Source organism: Ptychodera flava, chromosome 6 (assembly GCF_041260155.1).
Source record: "Ptychodera flava strain L36383 chromosome 6, AS_Pfla_20210202, whole genome shotgun sequence".
NCBI classification, from domain to species: Eukaryota; Metazoa; Hemichordata; class Enteropneusta; family Ptychoderidae; genus Ptychodera; species Ptychodera flava.
This window is the reverse complement of record NC_091933.1, coordinates 20,865,105-20,892,895: the sequence shown is the minus strand read 5'-3', so window position 1 is coordinate 20,892,895 and position 27,791 is coordinate 20,865,105. Positions and strand designations below refer to the sequence as shown.

Here is a 27,791-nt window from a genome sequence, read left to right as displayed (position 1 = left end):
AGTAACGACCAATTGTACAAGTAGAAATGTTATATGCAAATTATCAGAGTCAATAAGAACTCGACACATACTATTCATAACACATTTCTGAATCCATCATCTATTAATCTCTCAAGACAAAATGTGAAACGAATTTACTTATCCTGAAATCTACCTGGGGCATAAACACCAAAAATGCAAGGAGTACCAATATACGCCAACATGATGGTCTGGAAGTGAAATAGTAAAGACAACTTTCCAAGAAGAATCCCACAGTTCCCTTTGCTTCAGCAAGCTTTCTGGCTCGGTCTTAGCATGTACATGTACGATGGAGATTTGGCAACTGTACATGTCGACGGACGAGTAGAGAGGATACCGTGGAAGGGGCAATGACTAACAGCTTAAGGACGTTTTATCATCGAAACGATGGGAGAATCGTTTACAAGAAGCAACGGGCGAATCGTTTACTGTCGAGTATTTTTACTTGTCCCATTTTCGTCGCTTTTCTATATGTGCGAAGACGGAAATTTTGTCACACTTTCCAGCGCTAACAGCGAGGGTCACAAGTCTCACGTTCAGAGGTTGCTGTCATCCCGAAAAATAACAAGCAACGCGCCATATGCGTAAACACAGAGCTGCCTCTAATGGATGTGTTTAATAATGATAGCGCACAAGCATCGAGAATACAAAGGAGAGAAAGTGATTTCTGTAAACAATGTGCAAACACGCACTTCTATACCGCACACGGAACTGAGTCGTATCGACCGAACTCAGAGAAAGACGCCAAAGGACATGCAGTCTAAAAAAAGTGTTGTATCTCGTATCTAGGACACTGTGAGCTGTCTACCCACAATCGACTTGCGACCAAAAATCACAGAAGTTCATTGTGTACAAACAGTTCGATGTTAGAACATCTCTAAGTTTCGTTTGCCACTTCCTAAAAAGGTATAGCTGAAGAGTCATAAAGGCCTCGATAACACGTGATAATAAGTCCTCTATGTTGCCAGTACACATCTATGCTAATGCGCTTAAGGCTTTATATAAATGATGTCGAGTCGAAGGAAGTGCGTTAAAAGAACATCGATTACAACTTCCAGGAAGAGATAGAGGAAGTCAGTTGACAGAAGAGTGGCAGTTCAAGGACGATGCTTAACAAGTAGAACAGAGCCACACCGTCTTCTCAGAAGGTATGTTTGCTAGATCATCTGTGAAAGAAGATATGTTAAAGTTACATTTGGATACATACATACATACATACATACATACATACATACATACATACATACATACATACATACATACATACATACATACATACATACATACATACAGACAGACAGACATACATTACAAACATACAGCATTTAATTCGCTACAATTTGAATCTTTTGCTTTCCCTTATATATACACGACTACGTATGAGAAAGCCTTTTTTCACAGCGACAACTTAAAATTCAGTGAGATTATGGAGACGCAAAGCTGGTCAATTCATGAAACACACACTAGCATTATCGGCAGTGCGTACTGACTTTGATAAATTTACAGAATGTCAAGAAAGTTTGTCGATAAACTATCATGTCTACAGTATGCTGTTTCGTGAGCAGATTTTCTAATATATGTCAACAAATATCAACTGACTAGGTTGCCAGCCTGTTATTCAAGCGCGCTTTAACTCACCAAGGGGAATAGCAGTTTCGCTATAAGATGACTCTTGTAACATAGCCTCGTTCCAGAACTCTTCAGAAACACTGTACCACGTTCTGCCATGATTTCCACTGACGACGTAGGACGACGAGTCTCTGGCAATCCCATAATATTCCATAGAGTACGAGTTCCAGCCTATGACGTTTGACACCCGAGGGCCAAGAGCTGAAACAGTGCATCAAAATGAGGAAAGGTATGAGGCCAGACAACAAATAATTGTTAACGTTTTTCGTATTTTCTGGAAACGCAACATAAGTGGCCAGAAAATTTTCGAATCATACCCAAATTCATTATGACAGTCCATGCCGAGCAAATATGCCAGCGGAGAGATATAAATATTGTTTTCAATGGAGTTATTCACATTTTAATGTATAAAGAACATACACAGTTGCTGATGAGGTGTTGGATTCAAAGGGTTACCTGAAACTGTGAATGTTTTAAGGTTTTTTTTCGGTGATGTGTTTTCATGGCCTACTCCCTTAACCCATTCTTCACCACGGTTTGAATCAAAGACAATCCGTTTATTATTGTAGCGTTCAACTTGTACAGAGGAAAATGGGATGAAATGTTGAGCGTTTGGAAATGTGCCCAGTGTGCAGCTTGTTGAAACTCTCTGTAGGCTTCATATAGCTTCATTGAGATTGATGACTTGAATCTACTTCCCGACAATAATAATGTATATTACATATCCAGGTGGTCTTTACAAAATGAATGCTGGGCAGTTGAATATTCTTTTGGAGTATACCATGAAAATGTAAAAAACTTTCAAACTTAAAGTGATATTGTTCCTTAACTTGTTCACCCCACTTCCCTGTAAACAGGTCCACACTCACTACGATAAGAATGGGTTTAGGCCATACTATGTCGATGGAAGGGTTAATAAACTTACTGAAAGTGGGGCCTAATGGTTGCCATGAGCTTTTTGGTTTGAGTTTTGGTTCTCAAGTCCAACATATTACATACTAGTACATGTCCTCTAAATGTCTACGAACCTATTGTACTGTAGTATCTGTGTTGCAATGTCACCATGACATCGAGTGTGGGTTATTACAGTGAGATCACTAAACTTTTTACCTTCATGAAGAGATGAAGAATGAAGTACCTAGTAATAGCTTGTAGTATAATTTTCTTTTAACACGGACCATGATCTGTTTCTCGACCATAACATTTCAACATATTCGAAAAGTTCTCTCTGTACAACTTAGTTCAAAGAGAACTTTCCCAGAGTTGAAAATTATTCTTGTTATTTTTCACAAAATATTTGTAAGTGCCATAGCTGTTAGATGAGCCACAGTCGTCTACATAAATTATACAATTATTCGGATGAGCATCACACTCAAAGCACTGGTGGCGATTTCACAGAGACAGGATAAGGCGATGCCAGCGAGTTCGGTTGTCCTCTGTTTTTGGCATTGAGTGTACCAAATATATCACATTGTTTAGAATTTTTTATAATTTATCTAGAACAGCGACACCTACGAATAGTTCGATACACTACCGCTAAACGGGAGCATGATACTTCGTGGAAAGCATGGTATGCATTAAACATTAATATAATTCATGATGACGTATTATTTACGATGCACAGTCACTTATTGTAAAATCAATAGACTGAAAGCGGGAAAGCTGTTGAAGTTCTGGCGTTGTTGAAGTTCTAAAGCATACTATTTGCATGATACGTACCTTGCATGCTATTGTTGGTTGGTACTTTGGAACACATGCCGTGAGCGCTATATGTGTAAACGAGAAACGAGATACTCATATTCATAAACAAGAAGAAAAAAGTATTGATGTCTCTGAAGTACTTAAGGGATGTACAATTAAATCATGGAAGAAGATCGCAAGAATGAGAACGTGTTTTTCCCAGTGTTCCGATCCTTGACATATTGTCGGGGTCTTCCATCCCCCACATCCTCGAAATTTTAATTACACCCTCCACCTCCCAGTATCTGATTACCATTCTCTATTTGAATGTCGTCTGCGGATAATCAATGGCAGAGCGAGTTACAAAGTTCGTCCCATTGTTTTGAGTACTGCATAGTTCACGTTCTGACTATACTAATGTAATATCGGTCGGAAACGTATATAAACTTTTTGGGGGTTAATGGTCGACCATACAGTCAACAAAATGCAAGACGGAAGACCCACATAAAAGCTTGGAGATGAATATAAAGAATCATGTGAATCGGAGAGACTAAATTCAGCTGCTATGATCGGCGACGGTGTATCTCAATAGTTACGGGCTGTATTCAATGGTAAAAAAGAATTATAATGGTCTCATAAGGCTTCGTCACAATAGATGAAAGCGTGCCCCCCTCCCCCGATACTCTCACACTCGTCATCGCGTTTACTTAGCTCATCTCATTTTCTTTTCTGAGTTGATTTTCGTAATCGCCATCATGTCATTCGCTATAACTTCCGTTCTCAAACTTCAGACATCACCTTACCCCGGGATGATGTTATCACAAACGATGAACCATGGTTCCCCTTGAATGCCGCCACTTGACATGTAGAGTCTCGGCTGATAGTCTGCTTTGCAAATAATAAAACAGTGAACAAAAGCAACCAATGTCATCTCTGGCGTGCTGACGGTGATTGAAATATGTATATTGAGTATGTGATGTAAACGTGTATTTGAAAGCACAAACAGCAGGCATTTGCTAGAAACAACTGCTTTGTTTCGATCTTTTTAATTAAGCTATATATTATTAACCAACCCCATTATATTAGAGAAAAAGATTCCACACACAGTTACCCTGCTTTGTGTGATGAAGACCATTGAAGTGTCATTGTACCATTTGATTAAAAAAATGGTTGTTCACAAACACGCACTTCTGTCACTAGTATCCATTTTCTTTACACTATATATCCTCTGCTATCGGATGACGACTATTGAAGTATCGATAAAATACCCATCCATCAATCCATCCGTCCATCAATCCAGGCATACGTACACACATACATTTGTGCCTACTCAAAGTACATACAATTACACACATGTATGCATTTGAATGCAACTTTTACAGATTGGTAGACATTCAGAAAAACAAAGAGTTTGATAGATCGAGAGCCATGGTTCAAAGGTTGTTTGTAAAACATTTCATGAATAGGACGTTCACATACTTACCACTGACAGGTTCATTCTGTTGACGCTGAGGAGTGTTCCTTGGAATGATCGTCTCTGAATCTGCGTCAAAATAAAGTGAGAATATTATAAAAGAGTGTTGATAAAATGTATTTCCATGACGGGTGTTAGGAGATGATGCCAAACAAAAAATATGTTTCCGGTAACCCGACCTACCCAAGAGATTCCCACGAATCCGTAAATTTTTGACAATTTCTAGACTTTAAATCCTCTAAAATTTACTGTATATTATGAGTCTCGGCCATCAAAAACAAAAGTAAAAAAGTTCCCCAACCTACCCTAAGTTTCGGAGGCATGATACCGGAAACATTGTAATATTTTTTTATTTGGCCTCATCTTTTGTTTTAGCCTCATGTCGTGAACTTATGCGTATCGGTTAATGTTATGTTTTGCATACTGGCCACTTCAACTTCAGAAACGTGCTTTCGTTAATTTGTGAAAAAGTTAATCACCCTGTGGAAAATTGCAAGTTCATATGAGGACTTACTGTGAAAATGTCATCAATCATAGTCTGAATGTTATGCGAAAATCAAGATTTTAAGGTGGTTGGAAAGGCTAGAGCGTCAGTTATAAACTTCAATAAAACTATTAAAATATAAAAGTAGTCAACATTCTCTGTGGAATAAAAAACTAGAACGTTTGGGGTCAAAGGCATTGAAGAGTTATAGCCTGTTGAAACTTCTGAAAACTGACCAAATCAGGAGAAGTTGGGGAGTCCTTAGTGTATTAACTATGGTAGAGGTCCCCTAACTTTTAATAAATGTTTGAAAAGGGAAAGTCATTATTTGCTGTTTTTCAGGAAAGTTTGACAAGGCGGTGCTTGCATTCAGAGTGGTGAATGCTTTTGTAAATGCATTTTTAGATCTTTTGAGTGTCAAAGAGTGTCAAAAGTGAGATTACCTAAAAGACTGCTCTGTGACTTCAAAGAGGGGTGCAAATATGGCTTGTTTTCAACATTTTTGACAGAGTAATAGTTTTCCTACATAATTTTATGCCAATTTAATCCAACCTTTGAAAAGAGATATGAACATGGAATTTTTACAGCCTATTAAAGTGGCACTCCCACTTGGTAACATTTTTAAAGCACATTTTTTTAATGCCAACGGTCGATATTTGACGTGGCGACTGCGCGCGGATCGCGAGATATCGATAAAAACATGCCTTCAAAAAGTAAAAGTTTGAATTCCGGTGGCCCACCTAAATTCAGCTTCCGAACATCGAACGTTCGGCACAGGGGCCATTGTCAACTAAGCTATGGAGTACGAGTCTACGCTGACGCTGCTGTGCGGCACAGCAGTACCACTCGCGTCGGTGAGCGGCCATGTACCATGGGAGAAAACCGAGTCCTACTGACTCGGCAAAAAAACCCCGAAAAACAAAGTTTGCTGATTCCACCAGAATTCGCATAGGTGACTAGCACAGATAGTTGCAGTTGATACATAGTATGCATAGTGGCCGCCGCGTGGTATGCGCGCATACCACACGCGACGGCTGTAACCTCCACAAATGTAATAATCTCCACAAATGTAATATCAACCACAATTGTAATAAAATCAACCACAAATGTAATAAAATAGTCAACCATTAATGTAACAACCCGCAACCACAAATGTAATAAACAAATTAACCATAAATGTAATAAAACTCAACCATAAATGTAATAAACTTGAACTTGCATATATGATCATTTGTTTATCAATGCCCTGAGTAAATAATAACTTTAATAAGACTAGTGTAATGTTGTTGCATACTTTCCTGAAACTAGGTTTCCTTTCCGAAACACAGAATAGAATACTTTGAGAACACTATCAGAAAACGGCGAGGTACTGATCAAACCGTTAGATAATGGAAGTGGAACAGCAGTTCTAGACACTGGTAATTACATACCGTAATAAGGAAGCGTCAAAATAACTCATCAACCAGTGATACCACACAAAGTTTATGACAGATGACTCAGAACAAATAACAGAGAAATATAAAACCTTATAACAGAAACTTACGACACAAAACATGTTGACGAGAACATATATTTCAATCTAGTAAAAAACAATACGAACAGTACCTTGAACACAGTAGAACAAAATTAGACATCCTGGCATCCCCAGTTAAGGAAAAAACTTCAAGTGGGACAACATAGGAATACAGAAAATCTATCGATTATTCCACACAATTTATCCACTGAAGACGAATTTGAGGCGATTGATTGTGAAAGTGCGGCATTTTTCGAAAAAACGGCGTTAAAGGATCGTAGTGTTATACAGTCTTCCCCACTCTGGAGTGGAGTCTGCACTGAAGTTCAGATTACAGCTGTGTCTAGCCATGGCCAATCAGTTCTGTACACAAAACAGGGAAACGTAAAATACACTTTCAAATATGCAAAACACACTAAACGCAAACAATTAAGAAATGAATAATGTGTGGAGTTGCTTTCCTTATTACATAGATCAATATTTAAGGGCTAATTCCTCAATTGCGACGACAAAATAGATTTATTACATTTATGGTTGACAAGTATTACATTTATGGGTGATTTTTTTATTGTACTTGGGCCTCAGCCCAAGTACATTTGTTTTCATTCCGTGGGAAAAAACTCTGTAAGGTATAACCATTCCTGGCTGAGACCAGGGAGGGCAAATGTCTTGGCTTCATCTTTCTTGGCATAATAAATGGCGTAATGATGTTAACTGAATGGAAGTGCTGCTCTCAGCCAGTCATGAATAAGTGAGATGTGAATATAAATGCTTATCTATCTGAGTTTTTGCCACAAAATCTTCTGAATATAATCAAAATGTGCATCGAAATGCAACAATTAATGCACCCTCCGTTTCCTAGGCGATGGCACGACCCTTGCTACACCCACTGGACGAGCCAAAGTGGGAGGGGTAATTTCAGTTTGGTCGAACAAGAGGGCTCGAGACCAGAATTTAACATTTAAACTTGAAACATGTTTAATCGCTGACAAGATGTGGACTAGTGTTAATCGAAGTAAAATTGTGAAAAGGAAAGGTTTTATATCCCGGACACAATGAAAAACATTACGACTGGAAACTGTACCCCCAGTTGAGAATAGTAATGCCCACAGCGATGGAGAACACTTATCCTTGAGCTGAGAAAACCAGACCATCATTTCGAAACAGAGCTGCAGATTCGAGAAGCTCGTTCAAAATAGCTAGGTACACCCCATAAGGGGTGCTTTCGAGTTTTGAGGGCAAATTTCGCCTCCTTCATATAGAAATCGTACGTTTGTTTTTCCAGGAGAACACACCATTTGACACAAAATTTGCATGTAAAGGGGTCGCAAGTAAGCACGTGGTCAAATCTGGCATAAGAAACAATATGAAATGTTGGGTAAAGCCAGTCCAAAATAAACTGATTTGAACTTTTGTGTTTTGTAATTTATACCACTGCAGTAACATTACCTTTTTTTGACAACATCACACGATGTAATACGTTTTGAAACTGAATACTCCGACGTATTCTGTGTCTCCTTTGCTAAAAAATACGGTATGCCGATTACCATGTAAGGAGATGATGACGTCAAGACAGATTTGTAGTGTGCACGAAGTTTTGTCAAGGTAGCTTATGTATTTATTTCCTCAATGGGAGAGATTAGGGTCGATCTAAACGAAGGCCGAAGAATGTTATGATCCTCTAAGCGAGCTGAACTCTAACGCGAATGGTTGGATAATTTGGAGGATGTCTAGAATGATCTCGTCTCATTAAGATTATTTGGCGGTCAGTATTGAATTTCAACTGCGTCACAAGTTTGCGAAATGAGTATTCCGTCGAACGGTCAACGAACGATATTTTAGAAATCTGGAGACATGGCACATCGCATTTTTATTTTAATATTTTATATTTTACAAAAGATGTAAGAAGCAATGATTTTGTCGAAAATTCTGAAAAAAATATAGGAAGATTTGATCGCGAACACATTTTCACTTGGGGTCAACTAGCTCTGCGTACGATGCTGTGTGTTCCGCTACAGCTATAAATCGCCCCGCTCACCACAGCCCTGCAAAGACCCGTACGCGCACGTAGGGTCGGTGACTTCAAATACATTTTGGGACTTGACGTAAAAAGCCAAATTACTGCCGAAATTCAGCGTTCTTGGGCCCAAGTTGTATCCCAGCCTACCTCAGCTACTCGATCGCTTCCAAAAATGACAGTCTTTTATTCACTTCTCGTAAATAACCGTCGATGTCGGCAACTCTCTCGCTAGCCCTGCGTACGATGCTGTGTGTTAGCTGTAGCACATAGCATCGTACGCAGGGCTAGGGGTCAACATGGGGTCGCAGCCATGTTGCCTCAAAACTTATTTCTGTCTGCACTCAAAACTCAAAAATGTCGGATATGAACCTGAAAAATCGATGCAATTTTTGTCAAACTTCGGCGAAATTTCAGCATATAGACAAAATTTCATCTAGGTAAGGTAAATTTACTGAAATTTGATCGACAAATAATCCTGAGCTTGAACGTGACAGCTCGCCTTCTCCGGGAAGTCAAGTATCCAGCTGCTCATACACAGTTGCCCATATGGCCAGGTTTATGAGATTGTTTTCAAGCGACGGCGGCAGACCGTACGGGGCTCTGGATATGAACCTACCGCCGGTGTAGCTGTAATAACTGTCGCGTTGTTTTAGTGCCCACAGACGAAGTCCTGGGGGAGTTAAAAGGTTTGGTCGTGTCAGTCCGTCCGTCCGTCCGTTCATGCAGATATCTCAGACATGCCCTGGTCAATTTCTTTCAAACTTTGCACAAGAATAGTACCCAACCCCATACAGATGCACGTCGATTTGTTTCACAATGCGATCGATTTGGCCGTGTTAGAGGACTTTTTAGTTTACACCTCCATAGACTCCCATGTATATGGCAGTTCTCCATAGACTTTCATGTATAAGGCCAAGAAAAATTAAAAATTTAGTTTCTCATCGTATTCATATTGCCTAAAGGATGCAGTGACACAGTTTTTTGTCCCCACGGATAAAGTCCAGGGGGCTTATAGATTGGGTCATATCCGTCCGTGAGTCCATCAGTGAGTCCATCGGTTCACGCAGATATCTCAGACATTTTGACAAAATACCATGTGACCTTGGTGACCTTTGACCTCAAATATACATTATTGTCCATAACTCAGTAACCACAAGTGCTAAACCTTTCATATTTGGTATGATAGGACACCTATGACGCCACATATTGTACCTCATTAATTATGCGCATATCTTATCTTGAGCGAGCCAATAGATCTAGAGGTCTGATTTTTGGTATATAGGGATAAGTTAACAATATAATTTGTTTGACAAAACGTCACGTGACCTCAATGACCTTTGACATCAAATATACATATTTGTCCACAACTCAGTAACCACAAGTGCTACACCCTTCATATTTGGTATGATAGGACACCTTATGACACCATATATTGAACCTCATTAATTATGCGCATATCTTATTTTGAGCGAGCCAATAGAGCTAGAGGTCTGATTTTTGGTATATAGGAATAACTTAGCAATACAATTATTATGACAAAATGTGACGTGACCTCAATGACCTTTGACCTCAAATATATATATTTGTCCATAACTCAGTAACCACAAGTGCTACATCCTTCATATTTGGTATGATAAGACACCTAACGACACCACATATTGTACCTTATTAATTATGCGCATATCTAATTTTGAGCGAGCCAATAGAGCTAGAGGTCTGATTTTTGGTATATAGGAATAACTTAGCAATACAATTATTTTGACAAAATGTGACGTGACCTCAATGACCTTTGACCTCAAATATATATATTTGTCTACAACTCAGTAACCACAAGTGCTACACCCTTCATATTTGGTATGATGGGACACCTTATGACACCACATATTGTACCTCATTAATTATGCGCATATCTAATTCTGAGCAAGCCAATAGAGCTGGATGTCCGATTTTGGGTATATAGGGATAACTATAGGGTAGGAATCTAAATATGCCCATCTAAATATTAGACATCTACCATCGAGAACAAAAGAAATTTGCTGTAATTTGAATATTTAAGGAGTTTAAGCAATTTCACTATAAATAAAGAACCCCTGCCTCAAACTCCACAAAGTTGCTAGACATATTTTGCCGTTGTCATGCCATTGCTTCGTTTAATAACCAGTTAATCAAATGCCTAATTGACAGGAGGAAATTCAAGACCATATTTGAATAGTAGTATATATTGTCCTCAAAATTACTCTATCTCGGCCCAAGTACTCATTGCCTTCAGCAATACTGCCTTGTTACATTTATGGTTACAATTGACCTTGATTATACATATATATGCATATTTCAGTAACCACAAGTTCTAGACCCTCCAATTTTGATAGGATATTAGACCTTAAGATGTCACATCTTGTACCTCATTTATAATGCGCATATGTATTTCTTGGCTGCCCAATACTGCTAGAGGTCTGATCTTTTTTTCCCGATTTAGAACCGTAACTTAGACATGCCTCATGTGTTTCAAATTGGGAACAACGACATAGACCTATGTGCCCATAGATCTCAACATATACACTCCAATGATACTTCTTAATGACCACATTTTCCTGCCCCATCAAGACTAGTACTCCTATTACAAGTGGGGACTATGTCATTGTAAATGACTTGTTGAGTTAATGGTTGTATCACAGTATTCGATATATCTAATTCTGTATTTTTCCATTTTATATTCTGAATAATTACATTAAACATATTTCACTGTCTCCAGTACATTTCATTTAAGTATTTTCACTTCATGCACTTTATCCCTTTCACACATGTTCAAATATCTGACCAGAGAACAAACACTAAATAGTCCAGGATGGGAGCTACAGTGTCATTGACGCTATTTTTACTTCAGCCAATTCCTAATTTGCATATTAAATGAATTTTCATACTTAGGGATATTCATCTGAATTGACTTGATCAAAATCGATGTAACTTGCTATGTACATTTCAGACACTGTAATACAATATTATTGAAAGTCATTAATCATTTTCTCTTCAGCAAATTCCTAATTTGCATGTTTAATGAACTTTCCTAATTAGAGATATATATCTGAATTGACTTGACCAAAGTTGACAAAACTTGCTACATATATTGCAGATACCATGATACAACATTATTGACAATCATTAAGCATTTTACTTAAGTCAATTCCTAATTTACATATTTAATGAACTTTGCTTATTAGGGATATATATTGGGATTTACTTGATCAAAGTTGGCAAAACATGACAACATTGATGATTATACCTGGTTAAAACAATATCGAAAGTCATTTCACATTTTCATGTCAGCTAATTTACAATTTGCATATCTAATGAGCTTTCACAGCTCAGCATATATGGCTTGAAGGACTTGGCCAACGGTAATTACACTTGCTATATAAATGACAGCAGTCAAAGAACTTTAATATTTTTATTTCAGCTAATTACATATTTGTATACTTCATGACCTTTGAGAATTAATCAGCGGTGATTATTGTTCATTATGTTGATCATAATACTTTCAATGAAGTTGCAAACATGTGGCAAAGGTTCAAATTTACACATAACTGTATGAAACACGTGAGCATTTTCAGTTCATATCTGGTATTACAATTGTGGTTGATATTACATTTGTGGAGATTATTACATTTGTGGAGGTTACACCGCCGCTATGTATCGAACCACGCGTAATTGTGTGGCAGACGACAAAATGTTGTCATCAGAGGCAACTAATATTTTACACGTAAAAACTGATATCTATGTGGTATGGTTTAGAAATTTAATACAACTGATTGAGAATAATGAAAACAACAAAAACTAAGGAGAAGTTTTTAAAAAAGAATTACCAGAGGTAAAGGCATTGATAATGATGTATATAAAGTCATCACAGTAGGAGGTAAATTAATTGCGTCAATCGAACGTTTTTGGACTCCTTAGAATATCGTCAATCAGCACAACACACACTTTCGGGGGATTTCGGTCATAACCAGAAACGATCGTAAAACTTCGGGATGTGAAAAATACGCTCGGGAAATGACATGTTTTTATCGATATCTCGCGATCCGCGCGGAGTCGCCACGTCAAATATCGACCGTTGGCATTAAAAAAAAGTGTTTTAAAAATGTTACCAAGTGGGAGTGCCTCTTTAACAAGGTTACAGACAAGATGACTATGGTACAATTTTTCCTGTATTTGAAGTAATGGAAAAATCACATTTTGAAATTTGAAAGAATTTTTAAATATTTTTTTGATATGTAACCCATGTGAAATCATAAAAACAAATTTTATTTACAAATCCTGCCGTATACATCTTACAATTAAAAGTGTCAACATATTTATAATTAATTTGGTAATATTAAGTACTATCCAATTATTATTAAATTCAAATATGTAAAAAAATATGAAAAATTAAATTTCAATATCACTGGTGTCATATTTCAAAATCATGGCTGCAAATATACAATTTTTATATTCTCTGGAGAAATTATTAAGGGAGTTATCCTGAAATTTGAACTAATTTAAAATATCTTGATTCTGACACTCGAAACTTGACATTGACTCTGAGAAAAGAATTGGTGCAAAAATAGCCTTTCCAGCCACCAGCCATATGCTCTAAACAATATGAGCTCGTTGTTTGCCTATATATGACGTTCACAACTTTTCGATTATGTGATTCACCTGGTATTTCACAGATATAGTGATGGCTCGCAGCGCAGTCACCAGAGGTCCAACCACCGTTGTCCAAGAGGGCGCACTTCCATCCGTCACCACTGCCGGCCTTCGGTTCGCCAGGTGCCCAACGGTTGTACTGTAGGTAGGTATCGTCAAGCCAACGATACACCCTGTTCCCTGAACTGTCAGTCCACTCGGAGGCTCCAATCCATATCTCACCGGCAAGTTGCGTCGCCATCAAGTTCACGTGCTCGTTTTCATCGGGTCCATCGATTATGACGAGGTGGCCCCCTTTGTCTGCGCACGCGTCTGCTGACTCTTGCCAAGTCGCAGTAGTTGAATCAGACGACAGATAGCAACTACTTCCATAACGAGATTGACCGGTGTTGCAGGCTGAACAGTTTGAAAATGAGGAAAGTCTCTCGTCACTGTTGTTAATGTAATTTCGTGTTCAATGGCACACAAACAATGACCGAGCAAATAGCAATACCCGCGAACAAATTCATAATCATGGCATAAAAATCAATACTTTATCATGATTGCTGATAAATCATTGTTCCTTGTAACAGGAATACTGCACACCGTGCCAAATATCGATCCAAAATTCAAGTCACTTAAGATTGAAATTTGACGTGTCTAGTATAGAAGGTGAAACACGTCAATAAGGCAATCAATGAAAAACGTAAGGTCATTGAAATCCATAGCTGTCTTCAGTGAAGTAAAATGATGGTTTGATGAGCATTCACAGACACTGTATAAGGTGTCACAATAAGGCGCCAATTAAAGAGAAACAAGGTGTCACCTTCCTTTACCTGGTGTCGTGTACGTAAACGTGACCGCCTTCATGTCATTATGCATGGACGTATAGGCTGCAGAGTTTCGCGTTCCTTTGTAAATCACTTCGAAAACTCCAACAAAGACGTGAGTTCCTGAACCCAACACTTCGTTCGGATCGATGTCAAAGGTCACGATGACGTTCATCTCTTCCGAAAACTTCACTGTGTCCACCTGGTATGGGAAGATGCAATAGATGTTGGGAAAGACATTTTGGTGACTTAATTCGTATAAGAAATACAGACAAATTTCACAAGTAAATCACTTGTGAATCAATCTGTAGTCATTTTCGCCGAATTGGATCCATTCGACGGTACCATCATAGAGACACCCTTCAAACTTTAATGCATTCAACATTATCCGCCAAACTTGACTACTGTAAATTATTTTTTTATGGACTCCCTGATAATATTCCACGTCTACTGCAACGAGCTCAGAATACCGTTCCTCGAATAATAACATCCACTAGGAAATTTTCTCATCAAGTTGCACTGGCTACCCATTCGCTTCAGGATTGACTACAAAATTCTGCTGCTAACTTTCAAGGCCAGCCACAACCAGACACCTGCATGTATGAATGGTCTGCTCGTCCACTCAGGTTTTTAAGTAAGAAACTTTTGCAAGCTACAACCTATAAATGCATGGAGGACGTGAATTTTCCCATGCTGTCCCTAAAGTTTGTAACTTACTCCCACTTGACATCAGAAATTCAACCAACTTAGAAACTTTCAAACGAAAAATTAAAACCCATCTCCTCACCAGAGCACACTGATAAAACCATAATGCGTCAGAGAGCAAAACACTGTTTTGAATTTTGGCGCTATATAAACTTTGATTGATTGATGTATTGACTGATTGATTTATTGATTGATTGATGTATTGATTGATTGACTGATTGACAGGAATATAACGAGGGAGATGGGTAGTGTGGAACGATACCGAACGTCTTACCGGGAGAACTGATCTTTTCAATAGGTTACGCTAAGCTGTACTGATGTTACGAACACAGTGTAACAAACTTAACGAACAATGCGAGAATTTGTACTGTGATATGGTAGGGGTATGACCATTGTGTAACGGCTGCAATATCGTTCAGGCTATAATATTTACCGCCCATCGTCTTACCCGGATTCTCGTCATATTATTCACTTGCTCGGCGAAGGGCTCGGCTTGCATTGTGTCACTATTCCACGTAAAACTCTCGTAGACCACGCTAATGGGTGTCATGATGTTGATGATGACGTCATGTGCATAAGCGCCTGACCCCTCTTGGTGTTCCATCGTGAGCATCACACTTATCTGGTCCCTGTGTTGGAAAAGAGAGGCGATTTGACTGCTGTTACAATGTTTTTGAACCACGAAAATTTCCCTGTTACGTTTATCATCATCAATCATAGTTTTGTTCTCGGCAGGATAGTGTTGCCTTATAATGAGCGAGGGCAATTCGAAACACACTAACGGCCGTGTGTAAATGGACAAAAGCCAAACGATGTTGTAGATATTCTTTGAAGTTTGTCACTCGACTGGCACGAACTGGATCAATAAAACTGTTCCGAGTGTTGTGCAGGATCATGCATGGAAACATATTCTTAAAGTGACAAAACTTCATGTCCTAGGCCACATGTCTATGAATAACTTTCCTGTACAATTACTGTCGACATCATTTTAGCTCACTCATAAATGTGTGACTTTGAAATAAAATCGCGAGGATAAATCAAACCTAGTGGTGAAACTTGACAGACATTTAAGAGAAGGAAAAAAGAAAGCGTCATTTTTGCTGGAAAATACTCTAAAAGTTGCAGCTATTTGAACTTGAAACTTACCCTCTTGTATATGTGACGTCTGAAGCATTCATAAGGCTTGCGTTGAAATGGACATTTGGTGTTCGATCAGGGTCCGCCAGAGCAAACAGCGAGACTTGAGAAACCAGGACAAAAGAACCGTTTTCGAGGAGAACTCCTGCTTCGAATGTGAAGTCAGAACCGTTGATGAGGGCGCTGTGGTCTTCCAATGTGAGCCGAATCTGGAAAGTGATCCTGTTGTTGTCGTCGTCGACGTTGCCTCCGGTAATCGTGAAGTACTCGGGGAAGTTGATGGCAGCACGGTTGATTTCCCGCCCTGGTGTCGTCATGGTGTAGTTCACCGCGGTTGAAAGCGCGCTATTGCAAGCAATAAGATCTGCTGCGGCGGTGTCCAGAGGACAAGGAACATTCTGGCCGATGGCAGCGATTGAGATGTCTGCTATCGAAGCCACTGCGGCACCGTTCACGATCGGGGCGTCTATTTCCATCGTCCATGGCTGGGCTGACACCCTTGGAAATGCTATGGCGAAGTTCAGAGTTTGTGTTTCGCCGATGTGCATATATGCTGCTCCGCCGGCGGTAATAGGGTGAGTGGCGGACATATCGAATGAAATCGAAGCGACAGCTATTGGTGGCGATAGGTAGGAAGCTTGCGTAACAAATGGCTCACCCAAACCGCTTTTTGTCCGAATCGCCATTTCCAGCAGCAGTTGCTGACCAGGGCCCACTGTATCTGTAACATGTTATATTTATGTTGACACATACAATCAGCGAGTGCTTCTAACGAATCAAATGCATGGAAGTATTTTTTATCAGCGGTATAACAAAACCGTTACTCGATTTTAAATATTACATGTACAATATTTCCTTTCTCTGTCAATACAAAACCGGTCGAAATCTGGCTCTGTAAGCAATCATTGACAAACTGCCTGTGGTAGAGAAACTGAAACGTTTATTGGTGGTTTTCACATGTATAGCCAGTGCATCACAGTTCTCCAGTCTACGGCCAGGTGAGCGTTAAGTTAGTATGGCCAATACTAGTAACGCGAGACAAATGTAAAGCAGGTACAAACTGTGAACTTACGAAAGAAGAGAAAGAAAAGATTGAAATCGTATCGAATCCGTACAAATTAATGACGTCGACCTATCAGACATGGAGATGTATTCTGGTAAAGATTATGATGATGATGATGATGATGATGATGAAATCGGTGGACTTTGCATCAGAACGAATGCACGAAGCTTCAGAGACACAGGGTACACAGTAATATACTAGATGGGTTTGGGAGAATGGCAGAGTTTTGCGGAAAGCTCTTCCTATGATGTTGTTGTCAATACAAAGTGTTTGTGTAGCCGTTGACAGCTGAAATTAATTCAAGATTTAAGTTTATTGTATATGTCATATACAGACAGTTATCTCCAATCAAATACTGCTCCTATCAGTATCATTGAAGGCTCAGTAGCTGTAACTTTCTGACATCCTCGGAATATTGTTGCTTGTGCCAGCAATAGCTTCTAGGTCGTCTTCCGTTAGCGTATGGAAATAGCCACTGCTCAGCTCAACTTGTCAATATTAACTAAGTATATGTGTTTATGCAGATTTAATCAAAACAAAATAATTGATATTCTTTTTTTTAAATGCTGTATGAAGACCAAGAAACTGGTAGTTGTTTCATGGAACACAATAGTGAAAGAAGTTGTCCGAAGTTACAGTTAATACTGTAGTTCAAAGGGAAAAAAACTGTTGACAAATCAAAATATCAAAATTTGGTCTTGCAATAGCTTACGGTGTTTGAGTTGGTATACGTAGAGGGATCATTAACTACGGAGGTACAAGAAGATTTTAAACGCTCCTGTAATCAAATGAAACTCAATTGTCGCACACGGAATGTTGACTATACTGACGGTCGCCCTCAGCGGGCTTTACTGTAACTTACATCTTTTTCCGCAATCTGTGCAGTCATTTCCATAGTTACAATTGAACGTCGTGGCGCCTGGTCCACCATCGTCACAGTTGCCATTTTCCTTGGCGTAGCAGGTGTCTTCGCATAATTCGCCTGTCGAATTGACAACATTTAACATGTATGATGTGGTAAAGCAGATCATGCTTTTAACTTCATATTATAACAGACCAAAAACCTGTCCCTCCGGTCAGTTGGTCTAGTCCTATGACCGAATGCAAATCCTCGATACCTTTTATTCTGAGTAAAAGACGTTACGAATACTTTGAAATGTCCGGAACAGCCCCGCTTTTGCCCATCTTTCATACGGCATGTTAAACGTCTCAAGGACTTAAGGAGTATTAATGGCGTAAAATATATGGTAGGCTAGTGCATGTGTATAAGTCAGATGTTAAAATCAGTGTCGAACGCCTTCCCAATATTTTCTCACATCCGTCAAAGGTGATTAGCAAATTATTTGCATTTAGTTAAAATAAATCGAAACCGATACAGAACTATAAAAAAATCAGCAAAAACACGTTTAGCCAAGGGGTTTTGACTCCGCTATGCGATGCCTTCGCTAGGTGACGTTGTGAATTCGATTCCTATCGAGAATTTACCGAATTTTACCGAACAACGTATCGCATTTCCGCCGTCCTTGACCGGTTAGGTCTGTCTTTTTTCTCAAGCTTCGTTAGTGCTCGGTCGCCTAAAGTGATGTCCTCTTACCTCGAATTTCAGTGACAACATTGCCGACGATACGACAGTCTTCACTTTGACTGCTCCTCCTTATAAGCGTGGACCAAAGGTTCGAGCCCAATCCAGCGGTTTCCTAATTGTAACGTTAACGAACGACATATACATGTAAGGCCGTCTTTCTCGTTAGATGCCCGTTGGGCCGACATACTTGAAGTATTTAAGACCAACAAGAACTGACTGGTTTTTTCTACGATGCTTTGATCAGTGTGAAAGACTGTTTCATAAACGTTACATGATCATTTTATTCAAATACTGGACAAATGTATCTCTCCCAGCCTGTTCTTCATTCAGAATTCAACATGAATATTTTATATATATATATATATATATATATATATGTGTGTGTGTGTGTGTGTGTGTGTGTGTGTGTGTGTGTGTGTGTGTGTGTGTGTATCCTCGTGGGATATTACAGTGCTTGGTAATAAAGTAGAGCGTTATAAATATAACACAAAATTACTTCAAGTACAAAGTAATATCTGTTACTTAAGTTTCATGCATCCTGCAATCATCAGAGAGAAGAAGCTGATTGTATGATGCATGAAACGTAAGTAACAGATATCAATACTTTGTACTTGAAGTAATTTTGTGTTATTTATATATATATATATATATATATATATATATATATATATATATATATATATATATATATATATATTTGATACATGATATCAGCAAAAAATACTTATTTTATATCTAGAATTTTTACATCCGAGGACAAGTTTCAGTTCCTTCAGGTTTATTATTTTATTTCGAATTATCTGCTCTGTATCTGATCATTGATTCTACCGTTTCCCAGGTAGCCTGACGTAGTTTGATTTTTGCATGATATCGTACACTGGCGCTTGGAGCGTTCGGTGTGAAGTAAAAGGGACATAAAACAGGATTTGAGCTGCTCGACGTAGACCCTCTAGCGTATAGACGCCATGCTGTTTGTGGTTCGCGGTCCGGAGAGCAACAAAAGTGTCATACCTTCCTTTTTTACAGCGTATACCATATCGGACACTCCGAGTGCCTGACAGTGTGGTATCCAGCCCCCTCCCTTTAAATTGAGCTCTTCAGAGCTCTGCAGCCGACGTTGCCTGGTGGAGTATTGTAAAATTCACAATCGTAAACCCAAAACACAGCGATGCGTCACTGTACAGTAGATAGTAGAAGAAGTCCAATAAAAAGCGGCAGGGTGGGGGTGGGGTCCCCGAGCGTACTAGACAGACTCCTGGGAAACCGTGCCCTTTCATTGTCTATGATTAGGTCCGAATAAGTTGTACAAGGAAAATGTCGAGAAGTTCAAAAATCTGGTTTGCTTACCGGACCTATGTAATCCTGTTTCCATTCAGTTTGTAGTATGAGGCTGTCAAAGATGAAAACTGTTAAAAAAGAACATAACATAAGTTATTATAATTATGATTAATGAAATACCCTAGTATATATGAAACTGCAAAATACAAGAGCTAGCGACTGGGTCACTGCATTTCTTAGCCTTTCACACTCAAGTTAAATTAAATAATTTTTTTTACGATACTGTGTCCAAACAATGTGATTCTACAAAAGTTTATTCTATTAGGAACTTTACAAGACGGAAGACCCCTCAACACACCTGAAGTTTGAGCGAAGACTGTAGGCGTCTCGGCAAATTTGACCATCAGTTCATAGATCGTTTCAGTGAAGTTCATAGTGACCTCAAAGTCAAAGTCAATTGTGTCTCCTGCTTGGTAGGGTCCAGTTCCGGTAGGTCTAACAACAGCATCGCTGTAAATAACTGAGATCATATTTGTAAATAGATGAACAAATACACAACATATTGCAGTTGAGGTGGTTTATTTTGTCAATACTGCATTTTTCAGGGAAAATACGATAACGAGACAAAATATTATAGTTCAAATTTTGCGAACAGACACTGTAGAAGTGTATTTGTGTTTATAATATCTTCTGAGCTCTCCCTTGCAAATTATGATGATGAAAATCGACATATTTCGGAAACTTTTGCTCAGCTTTTTATCTATTTTGAGTTCTCCCATTTATTTTTTCTTATCCCCGCTGTCTCCACCCCAGCCGGTCTCTGTTATCTGTTTCCGGAGCTTTTTGATCATCTCTCTCTCTCTCTCCTCTCTCCCTCTCTCTCTCTCTCTCTCTCTCTCTCTCTCTCTCTCTCTCTCCTCTCTTCTCTCTCTCTCTCTCTCTCTCTCTCTCTCTCGTAGAAAGATGTACGGGTATTAGACACTTTGTCACGGAAAAATCCTTGTCGATTTTTCATCTAAAAAAACCCCCTAAGCCAGGGTCTATGACAAAGCAAATGTACCATAATGTAGGGAAACCGTCACATGCAACTATATAAAGGTGAAAATTCTCCAAAATTTGTTAAGCAGATCCCTAGCAATGGGTCATGCTTTTAGAATATACATGGGTATGATGTTTTCAACTTGTGCGGCATACTCCTGTATGAAAATCTGAAATATGAAAGTACCCCACCCCCGGACGTGTGCATGCATATGACTATACAGCATGCACACAGTTCTGTGAAAGGGCTTGGAGAACAACAACATGGCGATGGAGGGCAGTCAGGAACACCACATGCACAGACTTCGAGATCAGATATACATTCGCGGATCGAAAAAAAATCATCTCGCAGTTAAACAAATCATTATGAACGTATCCGTATCCAGGCTACTGTATGAGAAAACAGAAAATTTAATCAAATTTAATCAAAGTTTACAGCACCACAGAGGAAGCAATATCCTAGATATTTGTTCTGCTGCGTAATTATAGACAGAGTTGGAAATTACCCGCACCTGGCTTATCGGGAGGCGAAAGTCAACAGTTCCACGAATCGTTAAAAGAAACAAATAAAATATTAAAACCCAGCGCAATCACATTACAACATAGTGAGACGTATGAGTTCAAATGAATTGACACACAAAGGCGGGTCATGTGTTTCCTTTTTGTTCACAAAGCTCGGCACAGTCTTGTGAGTAGGGACCCCGGCGATCGCTGTTGGCGCTACCAACTTTCAAATGCGTCTGGCGCGTGATCGATGGGGGATTAATTTCAGCACATAAATTATGCTTACAGCGCGTTACTCACGTATTGCGCACCCTGAAAAAGCCAATATCTTGCAATATGAGCTTCAATTTTGATGAATGGCGGCAGAATTAAGGTTAAGTAATCCCAGCAAAGCACGATAATTGGGAGTTTTTTCTCCTCGGGAGCACGGCTTAACAAGATGAACTCCGAGAAGAATTTAATGCAAGGAGACAAGACTTGTGATTAATGTTTGCTTTGTTCGTTTCACGACGTGATCTTATTTCTCGCTTTCTCTGATGTTAGACATCGTTCAGAATCGATCCCAGGTCCTGCCGACGCCCACTGACTGTTTTGTGGCATTATTACTTCCTGTTTTGTTTACAAAAAATCATCCGAAGTACGAAAATATGGTTGGTATATTAAAGTTGTGTAATTTCAGAAAATGAATGTCAATGCCGCGTTGTTCAAAAATCAGACGAAATGTAAAAAGGAGTCTATTTAATGTGGTTTTATAGTTATATAGCGTTTGTGACATTGGATGATTTACGACACGGACTTTGAAAAAATACGTCCTCTTACATACATGTTGTTCGGAAGTTGATTTTCAATATGTCGCCACTTCGAACAACGGAATCAGAGTTACAGACAACTTGAAGCATGAAAAGACGAATCCGCGGACTGAAAATTTCTGACTTCGGTAAAGCGGGAAACACACATACAAAACGAGTGACGTCACGATCGCTGAGCCTGGCAGTTTGTGACGCAATGAGCGATAGTAACATAGGTTTTAATTTCTCTGCTTTGTTTAGCAGTTACCTTCTCGTTATAGTATTTTGTATTTTTTGTAAATGTCGGTATGCCGACGCAGGCGGATGCAAATTATTCAAGCCTGGATTTATTTAGTGATTGCGGGAGAACAGGAAAGTAACAAAAGTGGCTGAACTTACTGTAACGAGCTTCCCCCTTGAGCAGCACATTCTATGAAGGATACTCAATCTAATGATAGAGTCGCCATAGATAAATGCAACTTGTACTATTTATCACATTAATTTTTTTCCAGTATGCATATCAAGATAATGACCATAATACACCTCGGATTGTTAACTATAAATCAACATAGTTACTGTGCATGGAGGTGTAATATAAAATAGTTACTCCCAGCGACCTAGCATGGGGTTGCTACGGCAACAAGACTTGTGCGTCTAATGCCCTTTGAAGTCTGGCTACACAGCATTGCTTTAACGCAGTAAATGTCGTCATATTTTGTTTCTGAACATAAAATCGAAAACAAGATGGCCCGTTGTCATGTAGCCCTGCAAGGAATAACGGATATAAATTCGAGTGGTAGAGTGGTATTACTACCGAAATTGCCGCAGCTTGCCGTTCACGCGGCAGGAATGTTTTAAAAATGTACTCGAAATTTCTGTAAGTTTATACATGAAATGGCTACAAGTACAGGTGGAACAAGCTGGAAGTCAACGACTTCCAGCTTGTCCGAGACTGACAATGATCATGTAAAGCTATTTCAAAGTACACAACCACACCCACACGTCAGAATAAAGGTATCAATCACATCCATTCTCTCAAGCAAGAGTGTTTTTTCTTCTCTGCGGGCCCAGTAGAACACGATTGGAACTAATTTGGGATAATTGGATTTTCATATTTTTCAAATTTCTCAAAAGTGTTAGGTGCCGTACAGCTGAATGTTCCAATATTACAAATTACTCATAAAACAAGTGTGTAATGTAAAAAGAAAAGCAGATGAGATTACATTTGTAGATTAAATCGACATTACTTCACCATCCAATTATCCCAAATTAGTTCCAATCGTGTTGTAGGCAAACGGAGTGCAGTGCGGTAAAGCGAGTAGCTGTTGCCGTAAAGAGGCCTGTAGGTTTACGACGATGTACCAGTTTGACCATACATTCAAAAATTACTGTAACACATAAATCATGATTGATTATACAGTGTATATAACTCCTGCTATGCAGTGTGTTTCCATGGTGGCTGCCAGTCTCGGCCAACCCTGAGCGCACCGATAACTTTTACAATGCCAGGTGAATTTTCAACAATTTCAAGTCAATCATAACATCAGACGGCGGGCGGCCGAGATAATTTCTTTAACAAATTAGAAACACGGGACAATACCTTAAATCAGCCTGTTACATGCAATTACATTGTATGTATATCACTTGAATAGAACTCTCTTTCTACTTCCATAAGATTGATGGACTCATAATGAAAGTTCACAAAATAATAATACTTCGAACGGCTGATGCACGGTTTACATTTAATCAAATCTGCAATAATTGCAAATCTGGGAATCGGTATGCTTGACGTCAATAGTTGTAATGACAAACATCCGGATCTATCGTGACACGTCGTGATAGTGGAAGCGGAGTTGTGTGACTTTAATACCACTCATCGACCAGAGAGTAATAGTGAGTTTCTGACGTCACTCTAAATTAATTGAGAAATGGTCTGGCAACTTGCTTGAAAAATAGCGAGTCCAATATTTCGTTTTGTATGAAGATTTCTTCCATAAAATATATAGATAGATAACAATCTAATAGTGGTTTTGATCAACGGGTTTACGGAATTTTTCAGTCAAAGCGTTCACTGCATTCCTACGGCAAAGACATGTAGACAGTTAAATTTTTGACTGGCCCATAGTCCTTTTCTGACTTTATGCGCTTTCTCGATCTTTCAGCAACGAATTTCATGGATGTATCTTATGGTTTTATTGGCGAGGTAATTGAAATTAACTTGGCCTTCACGGCATTAAACTTCGCGGAGTTCACAATGATTCAGATCAAGTTGAAATGGCTGACTACGAAAAACAAAGAATATAGGGGAAAATTTGAAAGTACATGTAAAAACACGAAACGCGTGTCAGAAAAATTTATACGATGATCCACCCAAGTAAAAACAATATTTCCTTGATACAAAAGCATTCATAAATGCGCATGCGTTCTGCCACTTTTCAGGCAACAATACAGTCAAAATACCGATGTTTGACAGTGTCTCTAACATCACAATATGGCACATCGTGCGTAATCAAGCATTTGTTCCATTCGTTGTTTGTACAAGTTCTATGTGAAAAGTTAAAGTGAAGAGCTCTTAATTTATTTTCATTTATTACTTTGAGCGCCAATCGCCAAATTTTCCTCCAATTTACAGTGTGAGGCAGCTCATTTTGCCAAGTTGACAGACTGGCTGATTCCATAAAATCATCTAAACAACGCTTAGTAAAAACAACGCGTAAACAACGCTTTATAAATACACTTCATTTATTTTTTTTAAACCTTTGAGAAACTTCGATTTTCTGCCAATGTTAATGTATTCTAGGCTACGCCTACATGTGACAATAAAACCTATGATTTAAGATTCCACATGATGCTCCGTGTAAAACTTTAATCCTCATTGAAACTTCGGTAGTTTTAATTCTAAAACGTTTTGCACAATCTCACTTGAAATCAGCTCTCGTAAACAGAGTGTCGCGCAGAAGGCTTGTAAAGAGATATACAACATAAGTTTTTTCCAATATGCTTCCTTGCAATTTACCCAAATGCGGTATCCTCATAAATTGTAGACTCTGCCTTCAAGCTTTACCTAAAATTTCGCATATCAAAATGTAGCTTATTATTCTTTATTACCGCTGTCCTAAAATTTTTCATCAATGACATTTAGAGGGTTGCATTCACACACCATTAAGGTATATCCACTGGGAGAGTGTTTTGCATAAGTGCTCTTAGTGCCTGGAGATACCTTGCCGTGGACCCTGTCTCAATATTTTTTAATTTGAAGAACATATCAGTCACGGACGGTCATCGACGCATTGCTTACATTAGGGGTTCATGCTATGACCTTTGCAATGAAACAGTTACACCCATACTCCCCGCGTTGCTGTTTACAGTTGAGTTTTTGTTTGTGCTTTATGTTTATGAAGATATTATAAAAAACAAACTTGTCATTGGTTGGATTGTAGTATATTTTGAGTTTGCACATATGTGTTGTTCTTCTGATGACCGAAATGAACACCAAATTGGTCCCCGTCAACGTCAATATCACCTTCAACGATATATATGCTTTATTTTGAGTGATCATTTAAACCTTTACAACATAGAGGCACATTAACAATTTACTAGCGTTAAAAAGCCTCAGGCAAAAACGCCTTTTAAAATAAAAACGACAACCGATGGTTTCTGGAAATCCTGTCAGAACATTCGGCTAAAAAGAACACATTCTAGTTTCCATTCTACTTCCATTCTTCATACTTTCCATTCTACTTCGTGTCATTATTGCCAGCGAGAGTTTGTTTGCTTGTTTTTTTCTGCTCCACGAACCTTACGCAAAAATCAACGCGTAGCGAGTAGCTGTTGCCGTAAAGAGGCCTGTGTTTGCAACATCATCGTAATTTACTGACACTATACTGCAGTCAATGTTGTAGGTTACGATTCAAACACTTCTGCATCGGGAAAATAATTATTGTAGCTAGTTTATATTTGCTAATCTAAGCATTGATGCACCAGATCTTTGCAAACTTTAAATATCAGTTATGCCCATTATTACATGTGAGACTTAACGTTGAGTTAAATTTTTGTCAAGTAAAACTATAATCACATGCGGGAGCATTGTGTCTACTTGCAGATTGTCTATCGTGTAAATGTACAAGTAAATAAAATAACTGTCTCGATAATAACCAGGCAAAATAAAACAAGGTTATTAGACAATACTGAAGAATGTGATCACAGGTTCATTATCTTACCTGAGGGTTTTGCTGGTACGATGTGACTCGCAATTACACTGAAGAAGACGAACCTCATCACAATCATTTTGTCTTCGTTCGCAGGCATCTCTCCTAAACGCTCTTGTACGAACGACCGGGCGACTTTTTACGAGCTTCCGTCGACTGATTTGATTTTGCTCTGGGCTAGACCATTCAAAGTGGAGTCAATTATTACGCGGCCTCTATTAATGTAGAGATACTGCTCTGGCACCACACATCAGTGGGAACCACCCTTCGAATAAGAAATCGACGATCTCAATTTCGCGGAAAGCTTTTTTTCCATAATAATGTGACTGCTAATATAAATTGACGATGCATATCGACAAGTGGCGTCATTGTCAACAAGGTACCAACGAACTTAATGTGAAATTTAAGTTTATCTCTAGCCTTTTGGGTAAAATGTGAAGAGTTGTAGTTTCGGGAGGAGAGATTCGGACAAATACTGCAGGATTTGCTTCTCTGTAATCAGTGACATTCCATTCTCTCACATGGAGATCATCGACCTGAGACCTTACATATCATGTAGCCATCGCGTCAACAAATGAATACAGTGTCGCCTATAACTTGTGTTCTAAGTTATTGTTCATTTGCCTGCCGTTAAAATATTTGTTTTCCTTTCAAAAGATCGGAGAAGCAAAATACGCAGGAAAAAAGGAAATGAATCTGGACGAAGCACTGGAGATTTGATGTGTTAAGTGAATTATACATGAAGACTGGTAGCCAGTAACGTTCTACTGTATTCGTGAGATGGATTAAGGCAGATGTCGATGTAGCACCTGTGGATCTGAGACTTCTTGTTTCAAATCCTCAAGTCTTGCCCAGAGATTTCATTTGGCATCACTATTGCTGTTGATTTACCACTCTCCCGGCTTTCTTCCATGCATGTCAGTAAATTTACATCAATTGTCATGTGAAAGGAAGACAATTACTAGGGAATATCGCAGTAAAACCTCTGGATGTGCACGAGCATCTTCGCACACTGCGTTATGAACACTGATGTTGTGCAAGACGATAGGCGCCTCCCAGCTATTCACCAGCGGAGGTGCGCCCTCAACAGTGGACGGAAGAGGGAGCCTTCAAGTTTGTCTGTGAGATCATGATCGCAGTCTGGACCGTGCTGTGTGCAATCAAAAAGGGCATTT

The 27,791-nt window shown here is 38.9% G+C and overlaps 1 protein-coding gene across 1 annotated transcript; it reads right to left on the bottom strand.

Moving 5' to 3' along the window:
- Positions 1-615: 615 nt before the first annotated feature.
- LOC139135124 (uncharacterized) lies at positions 616-26,839 on the bottom strand. Its single transcript, XM_070702376.1, has 14 exons — positions 26,629-26,839; positions 20,437-20,598; positions 20,148-20,206; positions 18,810-18,912; positions 18,078-18,197; positions 16,162-16,873; positions 15,464-15,644; positions 14,317-14,512; positions 13,511-13,897; positions 4,811-4,870; positions 4,131-4,212; positions 3,367-3,413; positions 1,657-1,848; positions 616-1,184 (listed from the first exon to the last, which is right to left on the bottom strand). Exons 1-14 carry the CDS (start codon positions 26,714-26,716, stop codon positions 1,129-1,131), a joined length of 2,445 nt encoding a protein of 814 aa, XP_070558477.1. The 5' UTR covers positions 26,717-26,839; the 3' UTR covers positions 616-1,128.
- Between the last annotated feature and the right edge of the window lie 952 nt (positions 26,840-27,791).